At 39.5% G+C, this 13568-nt stretch overlaps 1 protein-coding gene across 1 annotated transcript; it reads right to left on the bottom strand.

Moving 5' to 3' along the window:
• Positions 1–10607: 10607 nt before the first annotated feature.
• LOC138870355 (uncharacterized) lies at positions 10608–11808 on the bottom strand. The gene is made up of 3 exons (XM_070148154.1): positions 11518–11808; positions 11192–11446; positions 10608–11069 (listed from the first exon to the last, which is right to left on the bottom strand). Exons 1-3 carry the CDS (start codon positions 11806–11808, stop codon positions 10608–10610), a joined length of 1008 nt encoding a protein of 335 aa, XP_070004255.1.
• Between the last annotated feature and the right edge of the window lie 1760 nt (positions 11809–13568).

Genomic DNA, 13568 nt, shown 5'->3' with positions numbered 1-13568 from the left:
ACACTTAGGAGGTTCATGTAAGGATGCCACTGCTAGGCAGCCTATCATTGAGACCGGACCGGATGACTTGTGGAGTAAAGTACAGGCGAAAGAGTATTATGTTGTTGATCATCTGAACAACGTCCCTGCTCAGATGTCTATCCTGTCACTGCTAGAGAATTTAGAGGCACACAAGAATGCCCTGATAAAGGTATTGAGCGAGGCTTATGTACCTAGTAATATCACTAGGGGAGAAATGGCCAACATGGTCGGACAGGTGCTGGAGATCCATAAGATTATCTTCCACGAAAATGAGCTGCCGCCCGAAGGTCTGATTAACAATCGAGCATTGCATATTATAGTACAGTTTGAAGACAAATTCATTGCCAGGGTATGGTTGATGGAGGTTCGAGTCAGAATATTTGTCCATTGGATACCCTAAAAAGGTTGGACACAGGTTTCCATGAAATATGGACCGAAAGCATGAATGTGAAGGCTTTCGATGGGTCCCAAAGGGCCACGATCGGGGAGATCAACCTTTGCTTGAAGATGGGACCAACTTGGTTCGATGTCGAATTCCAAGTGCTTGACATACCCGCCTCATATAATCTTTTGTTGGGCCGTCCATGGATCCATGCTACTGGAGCCGTGCCATCCACACTACACTAAGTCATGAAATTTGAATGGAACCGCTAGGAGGTAATCATTCATGGAGACGGGAGTAATCCCATCTACACAAGTCAAACCATTCCGGCTATTGGACATAAAATAAGGCTGGGAAGGGAAACCTATCATCACATTGAATGGGTCAATGTCGTCGAGAAGGATAAGTGGTGTAGTAACAAAATAGAAAGCATGCTAGCATGGTCCGGATATGAACCCGGCAAAGGGTTAGGAAAGAACCTCCAGGGTATCAGCAAGCCAATATAGCTGAAAAATCATGGTACTACCTTTGGGCTCGGATACCAGTATACATGGCAGGAGTATAGGGAATGGTTGCCTTCATGGAGTGGACCGTATTACCCTCTTGAGAAACCGATACCCCGTTTGGAACAAGCTTTCCATCAGGCAGACACAATATGGGGAACCGCTAAAGAAGAAGCACTAGCTGGGTTGAAGGACCTATTCTTAGAAGATGAGGATATGGACTGTAGTGCCATAATTGAGGAGGAGGAGGAAGAAGGCCTCTCCATTCAGACCGTGGCAAAGGGAGCCGTTCTCAGGAACTGGACCATTACACCTTCCCGAGCTCGTCGAGTCACTGGGTAGCTTGGCAGAATTTATAGCTATTCTAGGCAATTAAATTTTTCAGCAATTTTGTTTAAGATTTCTTTGTTTCAAAGTAAATGCTCATTCTGTCGAGCCAAGCTTTGTTTGAACAATTTTCTCAGTGTTATTATTACTTTTCTTGATGAACCAATGATTGTGACATGTAATGAGCAACGCAACAGGAGAATAGTGACTTAGAGGAAGAAGATGAGATACCCGAGGAAATTGTCAGAAAAGTTGAGAATTTTGGGAACAAGCCTAAATCCAACTTGGACGAAACAGAAGCAGTAAACTTGGGAGACGTCGAGGCTGTCAAAGAGAGCTGCATCAGCATTCATTTGTCACCAACAAAAAAGGAAGAGTACATCCGTTTTCTAAGGGTGTATGAGGATATCTTTGCATAGTCGTGTGATGATATGACTTGTTTAAGCACATCTATAGTAGCTCACAAGTTGCCTACCAATCCTTTATGTCCACCAGTCAAGCAGAAACTCAAAAAATTCAAACCAGACATGAGTTTGAAGATCAAGGAGGAAGTTACCAAACAAATCAATGCCAAGGTTCTCAGGGTGGTTGAGTACCCAACATGGTTAGCTAATATTGTGCCAGTTCCAAAGAAAGACGGGAAGGTCTGAGTATGTGTTGATTATCGGGATTTAAACAGAGCAAGTCCCAAAGACGATCTCCCACTGCCAAATATACATACCTTGATCGACAACTGCACCAAGCATGAACTATAATCCTTTGTAGATTGCTTTGCAGGTTATCACCAGATCTGGATGGATGAGGAAAATGCCGAGAAGATAACTTTCATTACGCCTTGGGGAGTATGCTGTTATAAAATGATGCCTTTTGGCCTAAAGAACGCAGGGGCCACTTACATGAGGACTATGACAACCATTTTCCATGATTGATACACAAAGAAATAGAGGTATATGTGGACAACGTCATTATCAAATCCAAAAGGTCCATGGATCACACAGAATACTTGAGGAAATTCTTCGACAGGCTCAAGAGGTACAATTTGAAGTTGAACCTCGCAAAATGTGCATTCGGGGTTCCGATAGGAAAATTACTGGGATTCATTGTCAGTCGGCAAGGGATTGAGCTAGATCCGACTAAAGTCAAAGCTATTCAGGAATTACCACCACCCAAAAGCAAGAAAGACATGATGAGCTTCTTGGGGAAACTCAACTACATCAGCCGATTCATAGCACAGTCCACAGTCATATGTGAACCCATCTTCAAGATGCTGAGGAAAGGTGGCAAGACAAGTTGGACCAAGGATTGTCAGAAAGCTTTTGACAAGATCAAGGAGTATCTGTCCACACCGCCAAATCTAGTCCTGCCAGAATCAGGACGACCATTGCTGCTTTATCTAGTTGTGTTAGATGGAGCCTTTGGATGTGTTTTGGGGCAACATGATGAGACAGAAAGAAAGGAGCAAGCCATATATCATAAACAGTGGCATGAAAAGTTACCCTTTTCTCTTTTAGTATACCGCACCACAGTTTGTACGTCAACCGGGGCAACCCCCTACATGTTGGTTTATGGTACCGAGGTTGTTATCCCGTCCGAGGTAGAGATTTCTTCTCTAAGAGTCATACAAGAAGCTGAACTCAGCGATGCAGAGTGGGTAAAAAGCCACTATGAACAGTTGGCCTTTATGAATGGAAAAAGAATGAACGTAATGTGCCACGGTCAACTGTATCAGAATAGGATGTCCAGAGCTTTGAACAAAAGGGTCAAAGCAAGATAGTTCGCACCAGGACAGCTGGTGTTGAAGAAGATTTTTCCACAACAAGATAAAGCCAAAGGGAAATTCTCTCCCAACTGGCAAGGTCCGTATATGGTTCACAGAGTGCTAAAAAGAGGAGCCCTCATACTTGCAAAGATGGATGGAGAGATATGGCCAAAAATAATTAATTCAGACGTAGTCAAAAGATACTATGCCTATATTACTTCACCTCTTCTTTGCTGATGTAATTGAACTGTGCTCGACCTGATTCTCGTTTAAGAGGGGATACATAGGTAGCCTTATGGGTTCGGTCATATCATAATAAAATTTTTATTTCCCCAAAATCAGAAACTGGGGCAGAATTTTTAGGAGGGTCCTCAAAATGTTGGAGCAAGTCCAGCTAACGCCATCGCATACTAGGAAGTCAGTCATTAGTCAAGAGCTGGGGTAGAATTTTGAGATATATTGTCAAAATTCTGAAGAAGATTCAGCAAGGTCGTCCATCCGCAAACAATTAAAAAATTATCTACCAAACTGGGGCAGAATTTTGAGGAGGACCCTCAAAATTTCAATATGAGAAAGTTGCAATGCCTTTGGAATGTGTCACAATCGCTAGTTCATCAAATTTATTTAATATATCAATAAGCTCCCCAAACAATTCTATTTTCCTTTTATCAACAAATGCATATTTTTTGAAAATTCTATTTTTTATAATGGTCAAGTTCTACCTAGTGGAACTCGAAGAGGGCTTCTAGAGCAGAGCAGAGCAAGGCCGACAGACGAAGCAAGAACCTACCTCCCCTCATGAAACTTATGATTTTTCTTTGAACGTAGGCACCTTTGAAGATAGCATCCGTGCACAAATCGCATTCACTATCCATTCGGCCGTTAGACGCTGAACCTATCCTAGATAAGATATACTCTACCTTTCTCGACTATTTTCTCTTTGCAAGAGTCTAATCTCTAACTCCACATTTGCATGAGTCCAATACTTGACTCCATATTTGCATGAGTCTAATCTCTGACTCCATATTTTCATGGGACTAAGCCATGTCCCGCACCCTCCATGAGTCTAATCTTTGACTCTATATTTGCATGGGACTAAGACTTGTCCCGAATCTTGCATGAGGTTAAGCTCTACCTCTATATTTGCCTTCTCATTGCATGAGTCTAAGTCTTGACTCCACATTTGTACGAGTCTAATCTTTGACTCCATATTTGCATGAGTCTAATCGCTGACTCCATATTTGCATGAGTCTAGGCCTTGACTCCACATTTTGCATGAGTCTAAGCCCTGACTCTATATTTGCATGAGTCTAATCCTTGAATCCATATTTGTATGAGGCTAAGCCCTGCCTCCATATCTGCATAAGGCTAAGCACTGCCTTCTCTTTGCATGAGACTAAGCTCTGTCTCCAATTTTGCATGAGGCTAAGCCCTGCCTCCATATTTGCATAAGGCTAAGCATTGCCTTCCATTTTCATGGGACTAAGCCTTGTCCCGAATATTTCATGAGGCTAAGCCCTGCCTCCTATTTTGCATAAGTCCAACATCACCTTTATTTGCCGAGAACTAAGTGTTGTCTCTCCGGCACTATCTATTTGCTCCTCTTTCGGGCTAAGATCTTCCCTCAACCTCACAAGAGTAAGCCTTGTCTTGTTGATTCTAGCATCATATTATTGCATCTCATGGGCTGAAACATCGCCAATCTGTCCAAGGACATCATAGTCTAAAGGCACCATCCTCAAAGCCTGAAGACACCATGACATGGCCTGAGGATCTCTCAAATTTACATATTATTATTCAAAGGCATCATGGTTTAGAGGTACCATTTTCATAGCCCGAGAACATCATTTCATGGCATGCGAATCCCTCATTAAACAATTCATGGCCTAGGACATCATGGTTCAGGGACGTCATCTTTAACCGTCCGAAGACAACCTTCATAGTCCAAAGAGAATTTGCATCATGTTTAAATTTTCGCAAATACGTTTGTAGCATCTCTTATCTGTAGGTAACTAGTAAGCAACCACTATCCTAGCAAGAGCGATCTCGCTCCAGTTCCCTCCGACCGTCCTGAACCTCAACCGCTCATCATAGCCGCTTTCACATCTCGTGTCTGTTCTTGCAGTAGTTTCATCGGCATACTCCGCAGGTGAATCCGAAACTACACATGGCCTGATTCCTATAAAATCAAGAACATGTAGGCAACTCGGAGACCAGGGCTCGGCCTCTGTCTTTCAAAACATCCCGTCCGGTCAAAATTGTCCATCATGTATTTACCCAAAAATTCTTTCATCCTTCCTGGGTAAAGAGGGGCAGCTGTTGATACCCAATTTTTCCCTATATATTTTATATAAGCATAAATACCTTCAAAATAGCATATATATATATATATGCATATATAATCATGGACAAGGCTTTATTATTTTTTCCGTAATTTTTAAGGGTTTAAATTAGTTTATTTTCTCACTTTTTACCCATAAAATTCCCAAAAATTATTTGCAAAATTATTGTTTCGATAATTCATCTATTTAGTTTCTATATTTATGCCAAAATATGGCTAATTTAAATTTTATATATTTTTACAATTACATTTGGTATTTTTAAAGCTAAATTGCATATAATTACAATGTTAGCCCATTTTAAGATTTAATTATGTTTTATATGCACAAAATTGGATTATATATTTTTAGATTGTTAATTATATATTTTTAAATTATTTTTTCTCCTTAAATCATTTCCAGAAATTATCTATTATTTTTATAAATTAAAATAGGGAACAATTGGCTATTTCAATTATAGCCAAATTGGCTTTCCATTATAGGCAAATCAGACCCTAATTTCCAGCCCAATTTTACAACTAAAACCCCAACACACACCCTATTAACCCTTACCCAAACACGGAATCCACCTACCCGTTCTAATCCTGACCGTTGATCTCCCAGATCAATGGTCAAAATAATTCCTTTCCTTTTTAATTTCCAAACGACCCCCAACACTAATTCATTTATCCAAAGGTGCCGCCTTCAGATACTCTCTCATCTCCACTCTTCTCTCAAACCTAACCCTGGACTCCTCCACTCCCCTCTGTCTCCGATCATCTCCGACGACTACCCTTTTCAACCCAAGCCTCCAATGGGTCTTTCATCACTCTGCTCATCATCTCTAAGGCTTTAAAGGATCCTAGGCCATGTCGATTTTGACCTAGGGTTTCTGTTTCTGTTACTTATGGGTTCTCCGGTATGATTTTGGGCAAAATCACACCTTATATGTCACGATCGATGAAGTTTCAACAGGTTCTTTTTAATCTTACTTGGGTTTCTTTTTGAAACACTGACTCTCTTCTTAATATCTCAGATATGTGTTATTTTTATGTTTTAAGCCTATTTCCTTCTGTTATTTGCCTATTCTCGAGTTTTTTTCTGAAAGACCTTCTACTCTAAACCATTTTTACTCCCTTTGAAAACTAGGGTTTTCGGAGTTCTTTCATTACCTATTTCGACTGATTTCTTTATGATTAAATCATTTTCCTTGTTTATCTCGGCCAATTCTATGTTCTTACTACTTTTTAACTCAACTTTGTTAAAAAGCCCTAATTTCTTAAAGATTTTCTTTACTTGTTTCTATGAGTTAGCATGATTTTCTTTACTTGTTTCTGTGTGTTAGCCTGATTTTCTTTACTTGTCTCTGTGTGTTAGCTTGATTTTCTTTACTCTGCTTCTATGTGTTAGCATGATGTTCTCCACTTTGGTTCTGTGTGTTAGCATGACTCTCCTTTACTTCGTTTCTATGTGTTAGCTTGTTTACCTGGTTTTTGTTAATCTCTTGTGATCACCATGCTTCGAATATGTTCTGCTGAATCTCTAGCCTACTTACATCACCTCTACATGACTGTGTTTGCTCATCTTTTATTTCTTTCTTCCCATATAATCGACTTTGTTTGTTTGCTACTCCTGTTCAATCATCTCTATTAATATTTTGAGGAATGTAGAATCATGACTCCCCATGATTGATTCTGATTCTCCTTAACTTTTTGTATTTGAGAGATTTTTCTTCAAAGTCCTGGAATTCTGCTCGTCTGTTTGAATTAACTGATTGCATTACCTTATTTACTATGGTACTTTGCTTTACTTAGTATTTCCTTAATTAGGTCCTTTTGAATTTGGTCCTAATTGACTACTTTATGCTTACTGAATCTTGACACTTTCCTTATTTAATCATGCACTGATTTCCCTTCCTCCCTTATAAGGTAATCTTCTCGTTTGGCCCTAACTCCCTTAACTCAAGGAAGTACTTTCTTGGTTCTCTGAAGTGATTGATTCTGAGTTCTTAAATTAGTATACTACTATGATTTTCACCTTATTCCACTACCTACTTTCAACTATAAATACTCTAAATCTTTCATAAAGGACACACACACTTGACTTTCAAAAAAACCCTCTCTTACTTTAAATCTCTGTGTTATTCTACTACTCTTAGCCGGCTGCAAGCCAAGGCTAATCATCTATACTCTCTGGTTCTTTCAGTCTGCTTACTTTTATCCTCACTGGTATGTCCTAGTTAATTTAAAGTCTCAACAACAACATATTTTTCTTCTTATTTTAGTTTCTGTTATTTCTAGCATGCTTTTACTTATGGTTTTGTTGTGAACTTTGTAGTTAAGCATGCTAATATGACCCCCTTCCTTCTCTTGAATTCATGTACCCCCTTTGTGTTATTCAAGCATGTCTGGACAATTGTATTCCTTCACCTACTGTGCACTTACCACTTTGTGAATCCCAAACCCCTATTCCCTCTATGTGTTCATGACTGGATTGTGATTATGCCAGTGTCAAACTATCTCTGAGCATGTCCATACTAGTCCTAATACTCCTACTGGGGTCATGTGTCTGTGGTCAAGGTCTATGTATCCCCAAACCCCCTTAACCCCTGTGTGATTACTGAATTCATTCACTTATTGTGTGTGGTCTTATCCTGAAGTGTCTGAACTTTGTTTACAAGTACAACTTCTTTTCAACAATCTCTTTTACTAATTGCTTTCAAAACAGACCTTTTGAGTCCAGTCTTTAATAAACTTCTTTCAAACATGAGTCCTGCACTTTCACTCTACCCCTAGATAATAAGTTTTGCCCCCTCTAGTGTGTGTACTGCCTCGGGATCCTCTTGAGAACCCTTGGAAGACGTTTCGCGAGTATGCTACTCGCTGGATGTCTGAAGCTGCTAAGGTCAAACCCGCCTTAGAAGAGGAGCAAGTGAACAAGTTCACCGAACTTGTCCGAACTCAGGACTGACAGTACTATGAGAGGCTGATGATGATTGAGAACCACAAGTTCTCTGAAATTGTCAAATTCAGACAAAGACTAGAAGAAGGTATTAAAAGTGGTATGATTACAAATTTCGAAGCCTTGCAAGCTACGAATAATTCTTTATAGTCCGGTGGTATGTCCAAGAAAAGGGACGTAGGGGCTGTGATGGTTGCACAAGGGACCAAGTCTCCCCTTAAATACCAAGCTTACCCAACACCTCCACTCACATACCAGCCAACCCCAAATTACCAAGCACCCTCATACCAAGCTCCGCCACCAACTTGTCATCCATCTCCACCTCCTACATATCAACCTACTTCAACCAGATACTCCCAACCCGCTCATGTCTACCAAACTTATTGATATTTTAAGCATCAATACCACACAAGAGGGGGGTGATTTGTGTGGTACCCAATTTTTGCTTAACTGAAATATAGAAGAACCTGGTTCTTCTAGGTGTTCCAACTACTACTGTTTGTGGAATAATAAATATAGAAAATAAAGAACACAGAGATTTTTACGTGGAAAACACCTGGCTCAAAAGGTGAAAAAACCACGTCCTACTACTCAGTAGGATTTTCCCAAACATCCACTAAAATCACTAAGCCAAAACAGCATTTACAAAAAACTCTTTGTAAACCTAAGGATTAACTCTAATCCCGTTGTGGCACACAGCCTCAACTGTTGCACCAAACTTCAATTTTGCTATAACTTGAACACTCTAGGTACCTAATACAATTGCTTTTATTAAAGCAAAAAAGTACAATTTGAAACCACCTACTACACTTGAACTAGAATAAAAGATAGACACACTCGAATTGGTTCTTCTATCTTGTTCAAGTAGCTTAAGGAGTGCATACTCAAATCACACATAAATTGCTTGCAAAATCACCTTGCTCTTTTGCTCTCAATTTAGTTTAACTTCTACGTATGTGCATTGCCTGTAAAAGAGAACAACACTTACATTTAATAGGTTAGTAATCAGAGTTTGATTGGGACTCAATATCTACTCTTCTATCATGGAAGAGTTCAGGATGATTTCAAACTCTAACGCTATCTCTATCCTAGATTGTGTTCTCTTCATATAAGGAGACTTTCTCCCTTTATCCAATATTCAACCTTTTCAATCAGATCAGGAGATATTGCTGCTTGATCAGTAGGACTTATCTCCTTCACGTGCATCTCACATGTATAGGTTGATCATGATTGTTGCTTCACAAGATAGACCTAGTCCATGACTGAGTTCTTTTGTCAATCTTCAAAACTTCACCTGTTCTTGGGCCAACAAATTCCCTTTTTTTAATGATGACAAACCTTGTGCATTTTACTAATTTAGAAACCTATAAGAACTCAGCTTAACTATCAATACTAAACTTAGAAAATTCACTTATCATCAAGGACCAGGTTAATTTGATTATAAATATCACTTATTTCAGAATATGTAAAGCACAATGTCTATTCACCTGTTGGGTTTATGTTTGGAGAAGATTCAGCATGTTGTGAAGAATTCCATCATTCTTCTCCTTTTCTTTGGCAAGATTAGTTCTGTGACCATCCCTCTCAGATTCTACTTCAGTCACACGAGCCTTAAGCCTAGCTATTTCAGCATCTTTGGTTGCACATTCCTGAACCAGAGTCCTAACTTTGTTGTTGATGGGTGCCTTCTGGGATGAACCAGGTTCATTTGGAATGGCATTGACTGCATAGTCATAATCAAGAAGAGTATTGATGCCAAAGTGATCCTTGCTCGAGGCCATTTCCCATTTCTTCAGAGGCATATTGAGCATGTCCAGAACTGTGGTTAAAATAAAGCCATAGGGAGTAGCATGAGCCTTGGAGCCATTTATGACCCTGTCTAGCAGCTTGATAATGAAGGAAGGCCAGTTGATTTGCTTTCCTCTCTCCAGGCACTCCATAAGAACTAGATCCATGTAATTTGCAATGTGCCTTCTCTCATGTCTGGGCAATAAACACTTGTTGACAAATTCAAACAAGACCTTGTGCTCAAGCCTCATTTCACATTTCTGCACAGCCTTGGCTTCATTCACATCTTCTGAATCACAAAACATCCTGGTGATTGCAAGAGCAGTAGGGAGGGAGTCCAGGCAGGGCCACCTTTGACTTGTATAGTCATCAAACCCTTCAGAGGCTATGTCCAGGAGCTCTCCCAGTTTCTTTGCATCTAACTGCACTTGAACTCCTTTCACCAGGCTACTAACATTACCATCCTTAATCGCTGCATTTGCCATAAATTCAATTAGCTCATTTCTGGCTAGCCTACTATCCATATGAAGGACCATGTACTTACATCCCTAAGCAGCTAAAGCATCCACCAATCTCATTATTCCTGGTTCCATGAGGTCTTTCAGCAGTCTACCCTTTAAAATCTTTCTTTTGTCAAACATGGCAAGTTTATCCTGTTCCTTTTCAGAATCATTTTCTTCTTCTTCTCCACTCCAGTCATCATCTTCAGAAATTTTTGATTTTTTGTTTTTCACTGCAAATCTTGTCCTCTTGGCTAGTGTAGGTTCAACAGCCTCAGACACAGAGGAAGACTTCTTGGAGGAAGTCTTGGGCTTGTTGGGCTTGGGGGTAGGAACCTCCACTGATGTACCCCTTTCTTGATGGACCAGTTCCATCTCCTCTTCCTCAACATCCTCTGAGGATTCTACAATCTTTCCTTTTCCTTTATCCATTTTCTTTTTCTTACTTTCAGCCAAAGCCCTTTGTAGATCAGCTTTACTCTGTTTCACCCTGCTTCTAGTGGCTCTACCCTTTGGTAATGAAGAGACAATAGGTGTTGGGGATGAAGCCTTTTTTTCTTAGAAGGCTTAGGAACATTTGGGGCTTTTGTTGTGGGAGTTCTGCATTTCTTTGGGTCATAGCCTGCCCCAACCTTTTTCAGCAGGTCTGCTAGGGTCTCTTCAGTAGATGAAACAGGTTCATCTCTCTGTGTGCTCAGATGAACCAACCCCTCAGCAGCTTCCCCAAAACCACTTCCCCCTGACTTCATGCCACTCTCTTCTACCCTTTCTTGTGCAACCCCACAGATAGCAGGCACTACTTCTTTCCCATTTCCCCTCTCTTCACCACATGCACCCTCTTTTTTTTTATTTTTATGAATTCTTTTTACCTCTACTCCTTCGTGACCCTGGTAATTCTACATCCTTAACATACCCAACCAACCCTAGTTTCTAGATTTTCAGACACAAAAGAAATTACCTTAGATGGAGATTTTTGAGTCTTTTCAGAGTTAGAAGTCCCAGGTTCTTCCCCCTCAGTAGCGGATTGATATGATTCAAAATCAGAGCTGGAGTCGGAGTTTTGGGCCTGGATTGCCTTCAACTTCTCATTTAATTTCTTCCTCAGAGCCCCAGACGCTATAGTCTTTCGAGCAAGAATTTTCACCCTCCGTAGTCTAGGTTTTGGAGATGTACTAGGTGGAGGGGGTGTGGATGAATTTGAGGGAGTTGGTGGTGGAGGAGTTCCAAGATTGTCTTGTGGATTAGTCATGATCGTTGGTTTCTTGAGAGAATTTAGGAATTAGAGTTTTGGAGGAGAGGGCAAGTGAAAATGAAGAAGAATTTTTGACGGTTTGGAATTATGAAGATGGCAGGAGAAATGATGTGTATTTAAAGAGAAATACATATTTAATAGGTAACTGCAGCTTTTAAGAGTGGTCAATTAGAGGTCTAATCAATCTAAAATTCTATATTTTGAATGATCGGTTTATCTTCCCTAGATTTTTGGCAAATTTTTCGGTTTAGAGTTCTAGGCAGACGGAACTGGTTCAAAGCTAACAGATTGAATTTTCTAGGAATTGAACAATTATAGGACTTCTGCTCATAATTTAAATATTAATCTTTCTAATTGTGCAGAGTATAGAAAATATACCTTGGCTTTCATATGAACTCATACTGATGAACTAGGTTCTTAATTTAGAAGTCTCTTGAACATGCCTCAAATGCCATAATAGAGAAAATTTTGTAAGAGATCAGTGAATCATATAAACACATGTCAAAGTGTATAATAATTAAAGTATGAAGCTGAGTAAGAATTAATCTGGATATTTACACAAGTTCAGAATTCCTAGCCAAAATTCTTTTTTTTCATTTTTCAATTTTTTTCATATTTTTTTTCATTGTGCATTCTGAGCTGGACCTATTAGGTGATCTTAATCATCCCTAATTCCATCATGTTCCTCTCAAAGTTTTCTCTACTTAGTGCTTTAGTGAAGATGTCAGCAATTTGTTTATCAGTGACACAAAATTCTCTGGAGATCAATCTTTTCTCATAGTTATCTCTTAAGAAGTGGTGTCTAACATCTATGTGCTTAGTCCTCTTATGATGAACAAGGTTCTTTGTCATACTTATAGCACTAGTGTTATCACAAAATATAGGAATGCAACCAACTTCAATGCTAAAATCTACCAGCTGTTGTTTGATCCATAGCAATTGAGCACAACAAGAGGCAGCAACAACATATTCAGCCTCAGCAATGGATAAGGCCACTAAATTTTGCTTTTTAGTGGATCATGATACAACACATGAACCAAGAAAGTGATCCATACCTGAGATGTTTTTCCTATCCACAAGGGAATCTGTATAATCAACATCAACATATCCTACTAGATTGAAATTACTACCTTTAGGATACCAAAGACACAGATCAATGGTACCTTTTAAATATCTTAGTATCCTCTTAACAGCAGTCTAGTGAGACTCTTTTGGATTAGCCTGAAAGCAAGCACAAAGCTCTACACTAAAAACTATGTCAGGTCTGCTAGCAGTAAGATACAGGAGTAAACCAATCATACCCCTACACAACTTCTGATCAACTGATGAACCAGGTTCATCTATGTCTAATTTAGTGGCAGTTGCAATGGGGGTGTCTATTTCCTTTGATTCATCCATTTTACACTTTTTGATAAGCTCTTTTGCATACTTCTACTGATGGATCATGGTTCCATTTTGGCTTTGTTTGATCTGTAAGCCTAAGAAAAAGTTAAGCTCACCCATCATACTCATTTCAAACTCACTCCTCATTAATTTGGCAAAATCCTTACTTAGTTTATCAGTGGTAGCTCCAAAGATTATGTCATCAACATATATTTGTACCACAAGGAGATCTTTACCTTTTTCCCTTAAGAAGAGGGTACTGTCAATTTTACCTTTTTGTAGCCATGTTCAAGCAGGAATTTGGATAGTCATTCATACCATGCTCTAGGAGCCTGCTTGAGTCCATAGAGAGCCTTGTCTAATTTGTACACATG

The sequence above is a fragment of the Nicotiana sylvestris genome, chromosome 6, assembly GCF_000393655.2.
Source record: "Nicotiana sylvestris chromosome 6, ASM39365v2, whole genome shotgun sequence".
NCBI classification, from domain to species: Eukaryota; Viridiplantae; Streptophyta; class Magnoliopsida; order Solanales; family Solanaceae; genus Nicotiana; species Nicotiana sylvestris.
This window is presented reverse-complemented; position numbering and strand designations above follow the sequence as displayed.

Excerpts from the sequence above, each read along its gene's own strand:
- LOC138870355 (XM_070148154.1), bottom strand. The coding sequence starts at position 11,808 with ATGACTAATCCACAAGACAATCTTGGAACTCCTCCACCACCAACTCCC. Across the intron at positions 11,447-11,517 it reads CTCAAAAATCTCCATCTAAG|GGTCACGAAGGAGTAGAGGT; the intron begins GTAATTTCTTTT and ends TAGAATTACCAG. Across the intron at positions 11,070-11,191 it reads TAGCAGACCTGCTGAAAAAG|GGTAGAGCCACTAGAAGCAG; the intron begins GTTGGGGCAGGC and ends TCATTACCAAAG.